The sequence below is a fragment of the Lipophrys pholis genome (assembly GCF_963383615.2).
Source record: "Lipophrys pholis genome assembly, chromosome: 10".
NCBI classification, from domain to species: Eukaryota; Metazoa; Chordata; class Actinopteri; order Blenniiformes; family Blenniidae; genus Lipophrys; species Lipophrys pholis.
The window spans coordinates 29950666-29971495 of record NC_137640.1 but is presented as its reverse complement, the minus strand read 5'-3'; the positions used below and the strand labels follow the sequence as shown (position 1 = coordinate 29971495).

The following is a 20830-nucleotide window of genomic DNA, read 5'->3' as shown; positions in this document are numbered from 1 at the left end:
CCTTATATATATATATATGTGCACATATTAGTTTGGGGACTTTGGAGGGTAATTCTTCTATCTGACAGTGAGTGACGCAAGGAAAACCTCTACCCCCTACAGACTGCAGCACTGCAGCACTGCCCTCACCTCTACTCCTGATTGAAATATTGCTCTATTCAACCACTTCACTGTATTAGGTGGTATACTGCTGTGTGGACATGCTTGATTGCATTCAATTTGTCTAACTGAATGAATGAGCAAGAATAACTCATGATGGCGCTGGCTACGTACAGGTACACACATCAAGTGTATCGCAGTGTTATATCACAGGGCACACACAGAGATCAATACGTACTTCAGCCCCTGGTAATGTTGTATCTGACTGACAGTCCAACTTGTGGCTACAAGCAGGTTGCAGAAGCCACTTCAGGATGAAATGATTTTCTCAGGAAGGATGGACAGGGTGCATGACCGGCGCAGGCAGAACTGTTATTGAGACAAAATGCTGCTTCTGATGATGATGTGCCCTCGGGGGCCGATGGCCTCTCAGGGCTCAAATGGTTCACCAGTATGCAATCTTGTTTCTGTGGCGACTCTGCATCTTGCCTCACTTTCACTTTACCTCTCCAGTCTGGCTGAATATCTCCTATGTGAAACCCGGCAGCGCAGGAGAATAAATGCCGCTCCTTTTGTTTTTCTGAGCTACCATCGAAGTGGGGCCTGGGTTTGATCCAGCTCATTAAAACCCAGTTAATGTTTGTGCTGATGGCTCCACAGAGACAGCCAGAGAAAGACAGGCCAGAGTTATTCTTGCTTCTGATGAAGCGTCAGCTCAAAGCCTTCATGGCTTACAGAGGGAGTAGAAATATTCAGCAATACAATGCCCTAAAACTGTTAGGATATTTTTAATTCACACTCAATAATGCCCAATTTAATATTGTCAATGTGAAAAGCCTTTTATGCCATCTATCATGTTGTGTGCATGAGAGAGACTGTAGAGTGGTTTTTGCTGTTATTGACAGCAAGGCACCTAGAACCAAGGAATTCTTTTTTGGGGGAGAACAAAACAAAAAACAATCTGCATGATATTTAATGTGTCGGCTTGCCCGCCCTTTCCTCTCAATGGTGGAGATTTTCCTGCATTTGTATTCTGTCATTTGTCAGGAATTCCCACAGAGAACACTCATCCAACATGTGACTTCAGATATTGTCAAAAGAAGGCTACACAAGCAGCAAACAGCAAAGAGTAGCTGTCTTTCTTTGTTTAGAGCACAAAATGGGACATTTCTGTTATAATCTCTGGAGAGGTGCTGGATGAATTCTAAGTCAGAACACCATAAAATGCATCGTCTCAACAGTTGTTATTGTTTTTGCTTGTTGTGCAGACTGCACTGAGCTTTTTGAGTGTTGAGGTCAGGTATGCAGACTTTGTGTGAGGCAATTCAAAAGCAGAAGCCAGAGGTCAGTTTGCAGAAGTGGTGCAGATGGAAGGAGAGGCTAAAACGTGCTCACATCAGACAACAGAATTTGACCTTTCACTTGATGCAAACATCAATTTATAGACATTTCGCTCCCGCTTGCTGCAACATTTATTTCAATTTGAGCATTCCATGTAAAACACCAGCATCATCACCTTTTCATCATCGTCTCCACTATCCGTTGTAAAGCTTAAAACAGACTTTTTTGTATTCTGTTTGCAGGTGTAAAGGGGCGTCTCACTATGGGCTCTCAGCAGACAGGAAGAGACGCTCGCAGGAGGGCGAGTGTACTGACAGCACGTCGGAGCTCACTATTGCCACGCTGCCCAACGACGGCCCCACCTCTGCCACTGTGGCTCTGTTGTCAGAGGAGCCTGGCCTCGTCAACCCGGCCTTCGATCCCAGCATGGAAGACAACAGTCAGTCTGGCAGCACAACCAGCCTGGCCGCTCGCAGCAGCACCAAGAAGAGTGAGTGTGAGTGGGCGAAAGGTTGTTTGTGTGTTCATCACTTTTTGTCTTGTGTGAAATAATCAAAAACATATCTGATAATTAAAATTCACAATTGAACCCCAGATGATTTCTTCTAAATTCTTATTGTATAACTATTTGCATTTAAATGTGGAAATATCAAATGCATTATGACATGTGGCCATTATAAGGAACAATTTTTCCTTTATCAAATCAAACCCTGCCGTCCTCACAACTGGCTGCAAGTGCAACATAGCACACCCAGGCAATTTTTGCTAACTTACTTTCAGATATCAGTGGTGCATCGGAAGTGTATTTACATTTTAAGACATTGTTATTGAAATGCCATATGTGGCAAGAATGCAGAAAACATTACATTTACAGCTGGAGCTCAAAACTGAGAACAGCCACAACTTATCTTCCTCAGGTGAAGAAACTTAAATAATATCAGTCATTAAATCCTGACTGATTCTGTGTTGTTCTCAGGGGTCACTTATGAATAAATAGTATTTACACTGCCTCACTTTAAAGACACAGAATGATAGGACATGTTTGTGGTTAACGAGAAAAAAAGTACATTCATTGTAATTCACCCATCAGGGGCACAGAGAACATTGTATTTTTGAAGTAACACCAAGTTACTGCTCAATTGAGGCAGGACCTGCTATTAGTTGGTCAGTACTGCAGTCGCTTTGAAAACCTACAAATCCATGGCCACAAATACCTTTGCAGTTTAAACAGTGTGGCTGTTTAATTTGGAACTGACATCAAGATAAGTGCTTTGTGATTGGCGCTGCTCTACTTCAGGGAGAAGACAGTTCCTAGAGAGAGCTCGAGGGAGTATGTTTTCCTGGTTGACCGACTGAAAATCAATAGAGACTAGAGAGCTCTCCAGTCAGTTATGTAAACCTCCAGTTAAAACCAGATGGTGTTCAAACATATGTTTTATACCTGCAGACACAATGTTTCACCCAGGCTCTCATTCAACCTCAAACAGTCTTTGTTTGGCCTAATGGGCTCTGATAGAAATCCTATTAACCAATTAGCTCGACTGCCTTGTGCTTTTTCACCAATCCATAAAATCTCTCTTTGAGAGAAACATGGAGAGAGAAAGTCAGTGAGAGGGCAGGAACATTATGCACCCAAGAAATGGAAGGATAGGCTGCTTAAATATAGCCCGCACAATGGTGTGTTAATGCCCGCGGTGGCAGAACCACCACATGTCTCAACTCTGTTACCAGGAAGCAGCCACGAGTGTTCCTCTGTCCATCCACTGTCCCTCCACTGTCCCTCCCCCTAAAGTAAGCATGGACATATGGAAGACGCCAAATGACGCTGCGCCTGCACTTTAGGCTCAGCCAGTGGAGCATCCACCACCAGCATCATGAGTGCCACTACTGCTGAACAAGCCTGTCAGCTCCAGAAATGGCTGGTGCTTTTAAAGAATAATGTGGCTGTCAAGAGCCTTTGCTTCTTCATGGTCCCGCAGAGGGAAGGAGGGGTGTTGCAGAGGCATGCTGCCCTGTGCTCGGTGCAGCCAGACTGGACCTGCAGCCTGGGTACTCCAGCTGGCTGTAGCATGCCTTGTCTTTTTCTCAGAGAAGCAGAGTACCAGACAAGTGTCTCTCTGGGAGCATTTCTTTTTAGTCACAAGAGTCCACACACTTTGTTACATCACTGCAGGAGTTATGCAACCACATACCTATACTCTGCACAGATCGGGTTTATTAATTAAAGATTCAAAAAGCAGTGATTTTAGAAAGCAACTCCATGGCCAAAAAAAGATGCACGATTGGAACTTTTAAAAAGTTACTCGGTAAAAGAAAAAGTTGAGTGACATAAGATAGACTGGGGTCATTTCAGTGCAACTATTGAGGGGAGGCAGTAGGTGTTTGAATGCTGGAGGCTGTCGGGCTAAAACAAGAGATGGAGGTATGCCTAATAAAACGCTTCTCTCCCAAATTTGCTATTTAGCATATCACATACATTGGACTTCATATTAGTTGGTATTCAGAAGTACAAGTATTATGTTTGATATTTGAAATAAAAAACACACTTCTACCACTTTCAACCACTGAGTTGCTGACTACTGCAAAAACCACCGCTGGAGTAACATGTTATGCATTACAGTTTTTTTTTAAGGGGTATAGTATAGGGGTATAGTATATTGGTCCTTCGTGAAAGCATCATTCTGTAGTTTATAGTCTCTCAGAACTGCCTTATAAGACAAGCAGTCTGACCATATGTGAAATCCCAATGGTTTGTTGTTGTGCCAAATGGACACATTTTGAGGAGAGAAAAGATGGCTTGCATTAAATATAGGTAGTTTCCTCAACCTCGCATGAGTGTTACAAGAGGGCGAACAAAAAAGGCCAAATGTTCACCTCTTGTGTCCTCCCAACATCGCAGGTCATCACAATGTGAAGTGGTTGTGGTGGTTCAATCCTCAGTTTAGGAAAGCACTGAAATGTCGGATGCAGGGACTCCAAAACACTGTGAACGGACAACTCGTCCACGGACAACTCGTCCACAGATAACTTGTCTGCTCAATTCCGGACCACTCGTCCACGACAATTTTTTTCAGCATTAAGGATTGGATTTCCAAGTATATTTGACACATTTGGAATGATAATTAAGTTTATTTGACACAAAAACATAAACCTTGGCAGCCGCCCAGAGCACAAACTCAACAGGGGCGCACCATGAACCGGCTCAGATGCGGTCTTCAGAAATGCGGTTTTCAGAAATGTATTTCTGAAAGCAAATAAGCCGTAAAGTTAAAACACCGCTTCATAGATGACGGCTTTGAGTGATGCGTTCAGGTGCATCATGTAAGCCTGCCCGCCGACATATTAGCGAGCAGCGGGGCTCATACTGTAGTGATGTTACAAGTTAAACATGATTAAGATATGACTGATAGTCAATAGTGAGCTGGAACATGCATGCACAGCACACCACAGTGCTGAAGTTTTGGGTTGGGGGATGTCGTGCACAAAGAAGACCATTCTTCATGAGAAACCAAGCCATATGATAATACACTAAATGAATATGGAGATATACTGGACATATGAAACATATATAAATATCAATTAGAAATAATATGTAAGAGTACATTGTACAGGATTTATTTTCACCCAAAAATTATGAAATCTCATCCGTGGACGAGTTGTCCGCCGAGGATGCTGTCGGTGGACGAGTTGTCCGCTGAGAATGCTGTCCGTGGACATGTTGTCCGGGGTTGCAGTGTTGTGGATGAGTTGTCTGTGGACGAGTTGTCCTACAATCCCAAAACACTGGGAGTAAATATTTAGCTGGAAGAAGCCCAATATTTCTATTACAAGCTGTCAAAGACGGATAAATGTACTTTTAAGACAATGTAGAAAAGCACTATTCAACCATGTGCCTTTGATATGGTCTAATTTTACCAGCAATCTCACTGGCATCACAGAAAACAGTGAAAATGCTAAAGTAGCCACGGTGGAGCTATCTAGTTTTTTTTTTTATTTGAACACAATAATCTACTGAGACATCTTTAAAGTGTTAAAACCTATAAATTCAATTTACACATGTTTTATCTATTAAATATGTCATTATCTGGATACTTCACAGGTCTCCCACTGTTTCTGTAACTAACTGTGATGAATTCCTATTGGCTGTGAGGAGGCAGATCCAGACATGTCTGGGCATGTTGAGGGTGAGAGAAACTATAAAGCATTTTGCTGTCTCCCCTTGTATTTTGCAGTTAGAAACTTTGACCGTTCCTCAGTGCGGAGTCGTTCCTTCCGGAGGTTGAACCGGGCTTTCAGCGTCCTTCGAAGAACCAAGAGTGGCAATGCAGTCAGCAACGAGACATCGGAGGAGAGGGACAATGCCCGAAACTCCAGCGTACCACAGGAAGGTATGAACTGAAGCTTTATAGGTTTTCTTCTTTAATGTCCTTGAAGAGGGTTGCAGTCAGTGGACTCATGGTGCATATGCATTTCCAAATGTGTGTATTTGTGAAATTCCCACTGCTATGGCAAGAGGCAACATGATTTGGAGCCTACAGTGTAGCAGTAGCATATGTTTCTTTAATAATTCAGTTGCAGATTGCGTAAGTCCACTGGTGCATTACTACAGACAGATCAGGGGGGGAGAGTGGTAGCCAGAGGCACTTTGGATCTGGATGGCAGTATGCTGTCCTTGCCCTCCACCTGTTCTTTTCTTTCATTTCATCCTCTTACTCTGCTCAAACCTTCCTGTTCTTCATCCCCACCAGCTGTATGTCCTGCCTCCTCGCATCATTGTCTTCAGGTTGGCACAAACTTGACAGTCGTCCCCTGAGAAACCATTAATGATGGTAGATCCATAAGTTGTTGCAGTAAAGAAAATGTGCTCCAGTGATATTTAATGCTGTTTTCATAGACAAAGCCTTGTGATAGTAAAGTGGAGGAAATATAATTCATTATAATAATAGAGTGCAACAATAAATTCGAACTGCAGTGAGATAGAAAGATGAGAAGGAATGTGGTATTGCGTAACAATGAAGGCTGACGAATGATCAGGGACTAAGTTATTCTCTGAGGCCATCACTGAGCGGAGACTGAGAGAATAGATTAAATATTTATTGCTTGCCACTGGAGAGACAGGGATAGACTGGGACGATGGAAGAGTGAAGTAGAGATGGAACAAATACACAGAATAACAAGAGAGAACAGCAGATACAATCAAAGTAAATAAAAAAACAAACCCTGTATGTTGTCCCAGTGGACAGGAGAGTGAGCAAAACCAGAAATGACAGGATGAAGTAAGACAGAGGTTTAAAGGGTGTGTGGAGTAGAGAAAAGGGGGTTACATAGTATCTGCAGGTTCCTGTTAATACGCTCTTCCTCCTTGAAGCAATCTGCTGTGATAAAGACAAAATATTGACTTTGGAATGGAAAAAAGTGCAATGTTGAGTAGAATAAGTGACCAAGGACCTGGAGCTGGAGACGTGGAAGGAAACGGCCCAGTGGGCGATAAGAGCAGGGGGAGACCGCTTTCACAACTCAAGAAAAATAAATGAGTTGAAAAATGCATCCCCTCTTGTCAGATTGTGGCTACGGCAGTTGGCCAAAATAGTTAAAAAAGATCCCCACCCTCTTCCACGTGATTCAGTTTCAGATGTGTCATTCTGCTGTGAAGTGGAATTCACCACTGGGCTCGAGGAGAGGGAGAACACACTGAGGTAAAACCAGCCAAACAGAAATGTGGAGATTTACAATGAGATTTGTGAAGATCCAAAACTGCTCAACAGAATCCTGCATGATCATAGGAAGCTGAAAAATCTGTTTGGCATAAATACTTTATATTTAGAAGGTGCAGCAGTTGGACTAAAACTGGTATAATCCCCCACCCAAATAATAACTTGGTGGAAATACGAAATCAAGGGTTTTCCCAAGCATACTTGCTACAGATGTATGTGACTAATGGTACAAACATCACAGGATAATCGGCCAAGAAAATTTTCCCTCTTGGCTTCTCCAAGTTTGTTTTAGTAACCTGAGGGAGTAAAGACAGCTGGTTTCACCACTGAACCCCTCCAACAAAGTCTACCACTCTGTCTCCCTCAATGAGTCTCTCCTTCCTCTCACAGCACTCTCTTGCTCCCATTTCCTCTGCTGTTTTATTTGGCAGGTTCTAAAGTCTTCTTTTTGTTGTACAGTAGAAGTGAACCCTGCCTGTTTCCTCTCTCCAGTGTTGGCTCTGCCCCAGCTGCATCACCTGATCCCTGATGGTGAAGTTACCAGTATTAAGATAACTCGTGTGGATACGTCCGAGCCGCTGGCCATCAGCATCGTTGGTGGCAGCGAGACCCCTTTGGTTCGCATCCTCATCCAGGACATTTACAGAGAAGGGGTTATAGCTCGAGATGGACGCTTGCTGCCTGGGGACATGATCCTGAAGGTAAAACAAGTTCCATAAAACAGCAAGAAGCAGTTTAAGGTGTCAGTCATTTTTTCATCGGCCTTTGTGCTTCTCTTGCAGGTGAATGGTATCGACATCAGCAATGTACCACACTGTTTCGCCGTGGCCACCCTCAAACAGCCGTGTCAACTTCTCCGGCTAACTGTGCTCAGAGAACAGCGCCATCGCTACCGCTCACATTCACACGGCCACCCACACAGCCATGGCCACAGCCACGAAATCACCGGAGGCCACCCGTCTCACGGCTTGCCGCACCATCCCATCAGGGATGACAGCATCCACGTGGTCCTGAACAAAAGCACGCCAGAGGAACAGCTGGGTATTAAGCTAGTGAGGCGACCAGAAGAGCACGGAGTCTACATCTTCCACCTGCTGGAGGGTGGCCTGGCAGCACGTGATGGACAGTTGTGTGTTGGCGATCGCGTGCTCGCTATCAATGGGCACGATCTGCGTTACGGTGCACCAGAGCACGCAGCACTGCTAATTCAGGTCAGTCAGCAGGGGGGAAAGGAAACTGAAGCCATTAGCAGAACACCGGAAGTTCACAGTTCTAACAAATTTGCCAGAATGTTGTTGCCGACCATGAGCGACTGTATTCTGTTCTTACACCAAGTCCCCGAGGTATTAAAGATAATTGTGGTGATTCAGGGTAATTGTGTTGTGTTGTGCTGTTGTGTCTGCCCTGACTGCAGTTAATAGTATTTAATTATGGTGACTCCCTGATGGGCTAGGCCATGCCGCTGCCTCTGGTTCCTGGTTGATGCCATGAGTCAACGATGGTGTGTTTTTTGTTAATAATGGTTAATGGTCGTGTGTTTGTGGTGAACTGTGCTGGGTCTGCAGACTCCGAGTTCCTGTCTGAACAGTCTGACTGATCCTTCTTGGTCTCTGTGGAGCCATGATGACCTCCCAGAGCAGAGAGATTAGGAACTGGCAGCAGAGAAATTAAATTAATCGAATTAAGGAAATAAAGGTTTGGACTACCTTTTCAGGACTCGGGCTCAGTGCAGATCTCCAACTAATGACAGTCGGGAGAGGGAGAGGGAGGTCTGCTGGCCGGGATGGATTTTACACTGTCTGCATGTAAATGTGTTCGAGTGTATGTAGAGAGACTGGGCGGCAGTTTTCCCTTTCCCACATATTATTGCGCACGCACACACACACACACACATACACACACACACACACACACACACACACACCAAAACATACCTTAAATTCGGACTAAATGGTATTTAGTCATGCAGGCCTGATGTATTTTCAGTTTAATTGTAGTCAAAGAGAATGAGCTCAGTGATGAATTTGAGGTTTGGTGTACGAGTGTTAAAAACATTTGGTTTTATAAGACAAAATCATCTTGATATAATTGATATATAGCAACCACCTGTACAGGTACATCTCAAAAGGTTTGAATATGAAAATGTTCAATATTTTTTGTCACTCATTTCAGAAAGTCAAACCCATATATGATCTAGACTCATGACTCATAAAGTGAAATATTTCAAGCCTTCTTGAAATGTTGATGATTATGGCGTACAGAGAGTGAAAACCCAAAATTCAGTGTTTCAGAAAATGTGAATCTTGTGGAAAAGTTCAGATTTGGAAAGTCCTGGTGTCTCACCCTAATCAGCTAATGAACTCAAAACCCCTGCAAAGGTTCCCTGAGCCTTTAAATGGTCTCTGAGGCCACGTTTACACTTACCTGGGTATCTGAAAAAACTGTGATATTTCTCTGCGTTTGTGCCGCACATTTACACATAAACGCAGCTATGACTCACCACAAACGATGATTCCTGAAAACTGGATAAAATCCGTGTCTCTGTTTGTATCTAAAAGCAGGTAGGCAGATATTTACGTCACAATTTGTGATGTCCTGTTTTTCTTCCAGGATTCTGATTGGCTATCATGGCTTCATGCTTCTCGCTACACTGCCCCCTACAGGTTTGGATGCTCATAGCAGCTCTGAACCAGCTGTATATGTGGGCCAGTGTAAATGAAGATTTTTTTTTTAAACATAGAGAGGGAAATATCCATTTTTGTTTTAATTTTTTTACTGGGTATGTGTAAATGTGGCCTCAGTCTGGGTCAGGAGGCGACACAATCATGGGGAAGACTGCTGACTGGACAGATGTCCAGAAGACAGTCCTTGACACCGTCCACTAAAGGTCACTGCTAAAGAAGCTGCTTGTTCAGAGTGCTGGATCCAAGCATGTTGACAGAAAGTGGAGTGGGAGGAAAAGGTGCAGCAGCAAAAGGGAGGAGCGCAGCCTGGAGAGGACTGTCAAACAAAATGCAGTGAAGAATTTGGGGGAGCTTCACCAGGATGGACGGAGGCTGGAGTCAGCGCATCAAGAGCCACTAGGCACTGACCAATGCTAGACATGGGATCCTAATGTGGCTTCCTGGGGTCAAGACACTCCTGGTCAGAAGTGTCTTACCTGGGCTACGGAGAAAAAGAACTGGGGCCTCTTTTATAAAAGCTGCTGAAGCACAAAACTGGTCCTGAAAGATGCATACGCCTCTTCCCACACATAATGTGGGATCTAAAAAAATTAACTTGGGGAGAATGTGCATACCGGTACCCAAACTTTGAACCTTGAGCAGAACATTTTGGAGACGGGGAACCTGGTGGTGCTGATGGTGAGGTGGAGAAATGAAACCAGATTCATCTCATACATTATTATCTATCTATCTATCTCAATCTCAGACTTATTGATCCACGTGATCATAAACAGCCAAGCTGCAGTGGTACAGATGTTTCTTTAGTGAGACGTTACTACTGAATCAGCAGCTCCATCTTCATATGTCAAACTTTCATCTTCAATTGATCCAGAGCGCTGGAGAGAACTGACTGATTAGCAATGGTGACAAAGTGAGTAACAATCAGTCTCATTTCAGAGTAATCATATAAATAGTGCAGTAACAGCTGTGAGTAAAGCTGCAGTGTGGATGTGACGGTGTTGTGCAAAAACTGATTCCCTTCCACGGGAGCCACACTGACTGGCTGTCGATGGGGACATTTGTTCTGTTCCAGCTGCTTTTATTAGGATTTACAGCTATAAGGTACAAATACACTAAACTGTATGTACATGGTACCAACTACAGTGAGTCTCTGGGAAAGTCTCACGCAAAAAATCCTGCAATTGAGTTGATTTACCAATGGGTTACATGTAAAATAATAGATTTTATATTGCTTTTTTTATTATCATACATACGTGGTATGTAATACAGTTTAGTATATTTTTACATTATGGCTGTAAATCCTGATAAAAGCCGCTCACGATACAGTCATGCTCGGGAAGCACTGCCGCTGGAGACAGACGACCTCCTCCACCCTCCGCCTCCACCTCTCGAGTGACTGAGGATAAAACACAAAGTCCACTGAGCTTTTTCACCGCCCCTGTTCAAATATTTAATTCATACATTTAATAATCAGATAAAACTGAACGTTGTCGGTCCGCTGTGTCTCCACCAAACTGTCTCCTTCCTCTCAGACACTCTGACACACGCTGGCCGTCACAACCAAGAGGCTGTTTTAGTGTCCAGCAGGGAGCTCTTCCTCTCTGGGTCTAACTGAACTGAACTAACAGGGAGCTCTTCCTCTCTGGGTCTAACTGAACTGAACTAACAGGGAGCTCTGGTGCTGCCCTCCACGATGTCACTCTCCTCCATGATGTGACTCTCCTCTGGCCTCCACCTTCACATCAGATTCTTCTTCTCCACCTCTGCAGGCACTGATCTCTCTGAGACTCTCACACTATTTACAGCGGTGACGACGAGCTGCCGATCGATTGTTTTTCTTGTATTAGTGATTCCACTACTGTGACACCAGATAACACCATCTCCTGACCTCCACCTCCTCCATGACTATTTCTCTCTCCGTAAAATTCCTTTTCTTTGCCTCTTCTGCCAGAATTTGGCATCAAATGCCGGCGATCAACAGGCTGAATGAAATGCAAAAATATTGGCGAGGCACTTTGACCATTTATGGTAGAAAGTGGGTGTGTTGAACTGTGATATGAACGGTCAACCTTCCAGGTGGACTGGGATCTATAAAAGGAAAGTGCATGTAGATGTGCGTACGCACGGTTTTACTGATCTGAAATTCTTTGGGGAGCGCACGCCATTTTCTGCTTTTGGGAGCTCATATATTTTTAGGAGGAATCCGACGCAAGGTTTTATAAATGAGGCCCCTGGACTGTTGCTCAGTGCTCCAAAGTCCTTTTTTCACATGAAAGTCCATTTTGCATCTCATTTGGAACTCCAGGTCCCAGAGTGTGGAGGAAGAGAGGAGAGGCTCAGAATCCACCTTGCTTGAAGTCCAGAGTGAAGTTTCCTCAGTCTGTGATGATTCGTGCTGCCATGTCCTCTGCTGCTGTCCCTCCACTGGGTCTTCTGAAGTCCACAGTCAAGGCAGCATCCAGCAGGAACCTTTAGAGCTCTTCATGCTTCCTTCTGCTGACAAGCTTTATGGAGATGCTGAGTTCATGTTCCAGCAGGACTTGGTACCTGCCCACACTGCCAAAGGTACCAAAGGTATCAGAAGCTGCTTCAATGACCCTGGTGGTACTGAGCTGGACTGGCCAGCAGACTGGCCTGAGCTGAACCCCAGAGACAATCTCTGGCTCTTGTCCAGAGGACGGTGAGAGACACCAGATGACCTGAAGGCTGCTATCAAAGCTCCCTGGGCTTCATTCCACCTGAGCAGTACCACAGGTTGATGGCCTCCAGGCCACGCCGCTAAGACGCAGTACTTCATGCTAAAGGACCAACCAAGTATTGAGAGCAGAGAGATGAACAGACTTTTCACAAGACCTACAGTTTGGTTTAAAATATCATTTTTTTCTTGATCTTATGTAATATTCAAATTTTCTGAGACACTGAATTTGGGGTTTTCACCATCTGTAAGCCATCATCATCAACATGTCAAGACATAAAGGCTAGAAATATTTCACTCTGTGTCATGAGCATAGATCATATATGGGTTTGACTTTCTGAAATGAGTGACAAAAAATATTGAACATTTTCATGGTATTCAACTTTTTTGAGACGTAGCTGTAAATATTAAATTGCCCCAAATCATGATGATTGTAGTACAACTCGTCCACAAAACTGCAACCCCGAACAATTCGTCCACGGATGAGATTTCAGAATTTTTTGGAGAAAATAAATCCTGTACAGTGTAGTTTTACATATTATTTCTAATTGATATTTTATATATGTTTCATATATATATCTAGTATATGTCCATATATATTTATATATGGCTTTGTTTCTTGGGAATAATGGTCTTCTTTGTGCACATGATGTTAACATGTCAGAAGACGGGCTTCCAACATGTTAACAAGCATCTGAACGAATCACTCAAAGCCGTCATCCATGAAGAGGCATTATAACTTGACGGCTTATTTGTTTTCAGAAATACATTTCTGAAAACCGGATTTCTGAGGACCGTATCTGAGCCGGTTCATGGTGCGCCCCGGTTGAGTTTGTGCTCTGGGCAGCTGCCAATGTACACTTACAATTGCATTACAGCTGCCAATTACACTATACACTTTGAAATCCAATCCTTCAAATAGAGAATGCTGGAAAAAAATAGTCATGGCCGAGTTGTCCGGAATCGCGTGGACGAGTTGTCGGGTTTGCAGTTTTGTGGACGAGTCGTTCGTTCACCATCATGATTAGGCTATTTACTGAGGCAATTATTGATCTGATCAAATTTAAACATCATGTTACTTTTCTTTTTATAGACACAACAGGTAAGGATACGGCAAAAGTAATTTTCATCTGAAAAAGAAGAAACCGTTTACATAAATAGTTTTTTCCATCAGTTGAACTGTAATGTTGCTGGCTGTAATTGTTGTTCTGTCTTTGTTTACATGATTTATGAATGATACGGATCATCTTACACCGATCATCTAACAGAAGCTTGTGTTTCCTGTTGTTCTTTGTAGGCGAGTGAGGAGTGTGTCCACTTCATAGTGTCTCGTCAAATCTGCCTGCCCACCCCAGATATCCTACAAGAAGCCCCCTGGGGCATGGATGGTCCCCCACCTTACTCCCCTGTGGATATTGAGCAAACACTGCTGGTGAGTAGCACATAGAGTTATATATACACCAGATGAAAACTAACTAAAGAAAACAGTATTGCTCCACAAAGAAGACTTTTGTTCCACTGGCCATGATACACAGTCTCTTTGTTGTGCAAACGATCCATGGAGGTATTGTTTTCCCATCAAAGCAGCGCCTGTCATTCAAATAGCACAGCAAGCAGAACTTCTGGTTTCTAGGAACTGATGTATTCACACTGGCCAACAATGAATAGAACATTTGCACATCATCTTGGACTCAATTTTCTTCTACCACACTGGCCTAACGACTTCACCCATGTACTCCTCAAACCGTGATTGTGATTCATCCATTGTGTAAAGCCCAGTATATTATAATATGAGACCATCTGCAAAAGGTTGATAAGAAATGTTAGATATGTTGGCTGTCTTAATGCCAAACACTTTATTTTCAAATTTGGTTTGGTTGCAGCTGAACATTTCTGCAGCAGTGTGAATATTGATTGGATTAGACATTAAAATATCCTATAAGAGAGAAGGTTTTGCATATTGGGGGTAGGGATTACCAAAAGGTGGAGCTGGAGAAAAGGTGCAACTTGTCTGAATTACAGCAAGTAGTGAACCACTACAATGACTATTGAGAGGTCAGAAAACACTCCAGTGACATCCACAGCTTTTTTCACAGGGTATTCTGAACTCAAAGCAAACGAACAATAGCCTACGACTCAGGATCGCAGTGTGAAGTGTAAGTGTGAAAAGTTTTCACACAGCATCTCACCCTGAGGGTATTCATGTGACTGCTAGTGAATGCAGTACATTACGCAAAGCAACAGAAGCGACACCTCCCCCACCCTCAATGTGTCATGTGTTATTCTTTACAACTCAACCCTTCCTCGTCTGACCCTCAGGCCCCGTTTACACGACAACGAATTCGAGTGTATCCGCAAAACTTCCTTCACTTTTGGGGGGTCCGTTTACCCGACACCAGTGTTCTGATCCACTGTATCCTCAAAGTTTTTAATCCGGCTCCCAAAGTGGAAAGATTCTTTCACGGTGCAAATCCCTCCTGTAGAGACTGATGGAGGCTACAGAGCCTGTTACTGCTCATCTCCCCCTCCCTCCTGCTCATCCAGTTGTAAACAAACATGGCGGCCGCGTAGTTCTACGACCCGCAGTGGTACGACCCGCAGTGGTACGACCCGTAGTGGTACGACCCGTAGTGGTACGACCCGTAGTGGTACGACCCGCGGTCTATATTCTAGTTTTATGGTCCAGATCAGTAGTTTAATAGTTGAGACTCTCCCTGATATCATCCGATGTGTCATCAGTCCATACTGACGTCAGGTTCTCTCCATTTTCCTCACGGTTATAACGTATAGTTCTCTGCACACGTCTGTGTAGTTTCATAACAAAATCAAGCAACAGCGCCCTCCTGTGGCCTGGCAGACTAACTACATCGTTGTCTCTGTGTCCGCTGCTGCAGTGTAAACGCCCCCACTTTTTTTTTGCGGATTAGGTGTTGTCACGTGAAACGTTGTCGTGTAAACAGGGCCAAAAACATTCATGCCATAAAAAGAAATCCCCCACACTTTGTCACTTTATTCAGAGCAACAAATGAGGCATCATTGCATTCCTAAATAAATCAGGCGCTCTAAAAGGAGCACAGACACAAAACAAGAGAGACACATGTCCTATCCTAATAACCAATATATATTATATATATATATAATCAGTTACGATTTGGAGGGTTTTCATCAATTAGCTGTTAAGTATGTTTGTGTTATTGGACTGGTTCGCATAGCACAGGTGTCATACATGTAACTTGTTTAACTGTTACTGCAGGCGCGAGAGAAAACAGTTGCTGTTATATAAATGTGCTGCTGCCCTTACTTCTGCTACAAAATCTAATTATATTATGTAATCTTATAGAAGGTGACCTTGGCGTACTTCATATCATGTTTGGAGCACTTGCGGATTCACAAGGATACTTAAGAATCCATAATGAGACAATCAGCAAGGATTGTATGACATGATTTGCCATGGTTTTGTCATTAAATACAGAATGTGAAAAAGGTTTGGGTGCACTTTACCATTGTGTCCTCTGCTTCAACCATTCTCTCTTTCTACTTTCTATGTCCATTGTAAAGGACTCTTGTCAGAAGCCTGCTTGTTATGAGAAGACTGTTACTCTCAGTAAGGACCCGTATGATTCCTTGGGCATGACGGTGGCGGGTGGCATGTCCAGCCGAGGGTGGGACCTACCCATTTACGTCACCAATGTGGATGCTGATGGTGTGGTGGGGCAGGAAGGCTCCATTCGCAAAGGTAAAATGAATGTTTATGTCAAATTATATCATTACTCACTACAACATTAGTAATTTCAAGTGTCTTTGTCTAAAAACACTTTCTTGAATAGTGGTTTGCAGTGTTTATCTCTTGAAAATCCCCGAGTCTCCCAAACAACTGTGGACCCCTTTTCCCATCTCTAATTTTCCAAAACATAACCCTCAGGCCAAATGCTGGCAGACACACCCACTCTCACCAAACATAAAAGTAGGATCCAAAATACAGGTCTCAGGTGGTTTTCCAGAGCTGCTTAAGATTCTAAAAAGAGTCTTTTGTTTTTCTTTGTCATGTGCAAATCTACATATGACGAAGGCCCCTAACCCTTTAATCTGTTGGATTATTACTGTTATGTTTATCAGTGAAACGTCACGGCAATCAGGCATTCATAGATTTAGTGTTTGGTGATGAATGCCAGCAAAGCGTTTGATGAACATGCAAAACTAAAGTTTCATTCTGCTGGTTATTCAGCCGGCCGGTGTGCTTCACTGCTCTGTAAACTGGCTCAAACAAGAACACAAACAGGAATGATATTCAGGGCTTATTGTCTCTGGAGAAGGAGTCATCAAGCATTACATTTTTTTGTTTTATGAAATCAAATCAGGCCTAGAATAGCAAACACAGGACAAGCTACTCAAATGAGTGTGCCAAATGCTGCAGTCTTGAGATCCCATAATGCAGATGAAATTACTGGGACATTTTCACCTCGACTGCTGATATCAGCATACCCATCCTATAACTCAACCTTATTATAACCCTCATCACATTAAAATAAGTTTCTGCCTGAAGAGGGATGAGAATCAGTCTAACAGTAGCATGAAGACCTTAAGAAAATCAGTGTTTGTTGTCCCTTGCAGTTCAAAGTGCATATCACTGTATTCATATGAGACCAAGCAGCAGCAGCAGCAGCAGCAGCAGCAGCAGCAGCAGCAGCAGCAGCTGCTGTCTCTGTTTGTGCCATGGAAAGAAATGTTTGTGTATTGTAATGAAGCATTAATCTGAATTTGCATATCCTCGCAGGGCAAATGTGTCCTTTTTGAGTCGCTCACTTGTGAGCCTGATGGAGCTCGTATATTTATCTTCACACCACTTTCATCACTGGGAGGCTTTTTAAAGCACAGGTGGCGGTCGGTTTCCATCCCTTTGTGTTCCAGCAGGGGAGGAGAAGCTTATGAATATTAAACAGGCAGATGATGAGTCCTTGTCCTCTGAGGTCTTTTAGAAAGCTATTAACAGGGCAGCAACCTTCAGGCAGAGAGTGAGCTGTGCCTTACCTCCTCTTCGCCACTCCCTCTACAACCACAGGTGACATTTTGCTAAACGTGAACGGGGTGGATCTGACGGGCGTGACCCGGGGTGAGGCTGTGGCCAACCTGAAGAACACATCCTCTCCCGTCGTGCTCAAGGTCCTGGAGATGCGTCCGCCTGAGGAAAGTCTCCAGGAATGTTCGCTGCCTCCTTGTCTTGTGCCATTGCCCACCGATAGCACCAAGAGCCCGCTTCCCAATGACGACTACTCCCCACTGTGGGTGTCATGGCTGCAGCTACCCAGGTCAGCACTTATTAAAACCTCTCAGTGTCTACGCTATGTACACTTTCATATTTTTCCTGAGTCCGGTATAATTTCCATCCTTCTGACCTCTGCCAGCTGGTGCAAACTGAAATCTTGACAGAGCCAGCTGGGAGAAGAAAGCTCATTATACTTTTAAAACAAACTTTTCAGCTCGAAAATGCACTGCTATCACAGGAGAGTAACGTCTGACAGAGAAATACTTTTTACTTTTTCTCCAATTGGGACATTTAAATGTATTTTCAGGAAAAACGGTTTTGACAAGTGGTGCATTGACAGCAATAAATAACCTCTACTTTTATTAAATATGATTAAATAAGATTGTTTCTCAAACATTGAATTGATTATGAGGTGAAACCAGCCACCGAGTCCCTGAAATTGTAACGTAGACTTGAATGGGAGTGAATGGGTTTTCATATAGCCCTGCCTTATTTCTATGACATGGATGTAGAAGTCCGACCAATCCTCCTGCTTTACATTTCAAGGGGAAAGAAAAATAACCCAGGCCTTCATTAAAAGAGCTGCCTGGTCTTTAGATTGCAGCTGTCTTCACCCTTCTAACTGCTTACACCACCCAGTATGGATGCATAGTACATGTAATTTAAAGATAGAGTTGAGAGATTAGTGTGTTTAATCTCCCTCTTGGTTCCATTCAGGCATCTGTACTGCTGCAAAGACATCGTTCTGCGGCGGAGTACTTCAGGCAGCCTGGGTTTCAGTATTGTGGGAGGTCAGGAAGAGGTCAACTGCAATCAGTCTTTTTTTATCCGGTCCATCGTGGAGGGAACGCCAGCCTACAACGATGGCAGGATAAGGTATCCAGCTAATGTATATCACTCATTAGAAACCTGACCATGAATGGTGGAGAGCAGCAAAATGCATTATGCATAAATAGTATTTATAAATATTTTATTTATGTGATCCATGTAAATAGAATGTCTGACACAGTATTTATCAACCAGATTGGATTTGTCAAAACACCATAAAGTAATTTTCAGTAAATCTGACAAAATTAGGTAACTCTTTTATTTGTGATTTATATTAAATACAGTAAAGAACAGTAAAATAGCAGAATCAGGCCTTCGGTTATCAACATTTTAGGATAGGACTTTAACTCAAGACGTTCCAAGAACCAGTAAATCATGAGAAAACTAGAGGAGCCATGTTGAGAAAAATAATAGTGTATTCTTTTTCATAAACTGTAAAATGTCTTTCGATCCCTGGTAAAGTGTTTTACCAGATCTTGTCAAACTGTAAGAAAAGAAAACCTTTGGAAATCTTGTGAGGTTTTCTAGTCTTGAGAACGTTTTGTGAGATTTTGCTATGTTTGATAAAATCCTGAGTAAGATTCTTTTCAAATCCACTTATTTTTCTGATGCCCCCTCTGAGGCTCCATTTCCTTTGTGCTCAGAGTGACAATGGCACATTTATGAAAAGACGCTGTTTCAAAGAGATATGTCTGTTTGATGGGCAAATATATTTGAGTGTGCATTTTGTGTCAACGGCATTGAATATTCTTTGTGAAACCTTTTCTAAGTTCATCTTGGGTTCTGTGTAGGTGTGGAGACATCCTGTTGGAGGTGAATGGAAAAAGTACTTGGGGTTTGACCCACACGGCGTTGGTTCGCCTTCTGAAGGAGCTTCGTGGAAGAATCACGCTAACCATCGTCTCCTGGCCGGGCAGCCTGCTGTAGCACTGCGTCAGTGGCACTGACCAAGGAATGTGGAAGGCAGAGCATTAAGACTAAAGTCACTACCCCTGAGCTTGCTGTGTGTGTGCAGGAGGAGTTTATGATAGTGCTGTAGCTGTTTGGATATCTCACTCCTGCTGGACTAACGAGACTTTTCCAGGAGTTTGGAGCGGGACACACAACACTGGATTGTTACCAGAGGTTAATCGCCCATCCATCCAAGAATGCAGATCTGGGAGGATCCGGGCCTCAGACATTTCCAACTCCTTTGTTAAAGGATTCTTTGGGAAAGCATCCAGTAAAGGGATGGAGATACAACACGTTGCCAATTCCAGTAGTTAAATATTAGGATATGAGTTAAGTTGGACTCACATTTCTTTACTGTAAATGTTGGGTGTCTAAAAAAAGAACTGATCTGCACACTTGTAAAATGTTTCTTTTGTTTGTTTGTCGTACAGCCTTCAAATGTCGGCTTTATTCTGTTTGTACTGAAAGTGGTTGTCATCTTCATCTGTTTGACCCGACGACAAGTTGCCAAGTAGTCGTCTGTGAGGTTTTTCTGTTCTTTCAGAAGCTCTGGCTAAATTATCACACTACTGGTAAGGAAAATATATGAAAAAAAATGGATCAATGTCTTCATAACATGTAATAAATTCTTTTATTAGGTGACTATGTGGAGGCCTTACTAATTTTCTTACTTTTAAGAAAAAAAACTGACTTGGTTTCTGTGTATCAGTGGATGGACTGAGGCTCATCGTCTGTCACACTTTGGCTTGTGTAGTATATCTGATGGTACATTTGGTAAATGATCAATAAAGTCATTCGAAAAACAAAGTTTGTCTGAGAAAATGATTAACAGAATCACAAAGACACACAAAGAGAACGTAAACGTCAAATCAAATTAGACTTTTTTCCAGAAATGTGTATGTTGCATCAGAAAATGGATTCTCAGTATCCAAGTTTGCATACTGAGAATCATGATTTTAATTTCTCATATTGGTCAGCAGAAAGCCTTTAATTACTATCTTTGTCTTTCCTTCTTATTCTGGACTTTTTGTCTTTGTGTCTACTTTTTCTCTTCTCCTCCTACTCGTTTCCCCGGCTGCTGCTATTAGAGCTCACAGATGATGCACAGTTCTAATTGTGAGGTTTCTTCTTTAGAAATATGTTCCTGTTTGTTCCTGTCAAACCTCTGTGATGCTTTATGAATCCATCAATGTTGTCGCTCGCTCACCTTTGTCAACTCGTGCTTTCAAATCTGCAACAATCGTGTCCTGGGTTT

The 20830-nt window shown here is 43.0% G+C and overlaps 1 protein-coding gene across 4 annotated transcripts in view; it reads left to right on the top strand.

The window, feature by feature from the left end:
• Positions 1-20373, top strand: part of lnx1 (ligand of numb-protein X 1) — a 48362-nt gene extending 27989 nt beyond the window's left edge. For 2 of the 4 annotated variants that reach the window (XM_080473416.1, XM_080473418.1), the window contains 9 exons: positions 1683-1930; positions 5673-5828; positions 7647-7855; positions 7937-8365; positions 13831-13965; positions 16092-16269; positions 17593-17839; positions 18514-18672; positions 19416-20373. In XM_080473416.1, the coding sequence (XP_080329542.1) occupies positions 1683-1930; positions 5673-5828; positions 7647-7855; positions 7937-8365; positions 13831-13965; positions 16092-16269; positions 17593-17839; positions 18514-18672; positions 19416-19551 (1897 nt within the window). In that variant the 3' untranslated portion in view covers positions 19552-20373. Of the gene's footprint in view, positions 1-1682; positions 1937-5672; positions 5829-7646; positions 7856-7936; positions 8366-13830; positions 13966-16091; positions 16270-17592; positions 17840-18513; positions 18673-19415 lie in introns of all 4 variants that reach the window. The other 2 variants (XM_080473415.1, XM_080473417.1) reach the window with 1 other exon arrangement.
• Positions 20374-20830: the final 457 nt, after the last annotated feature.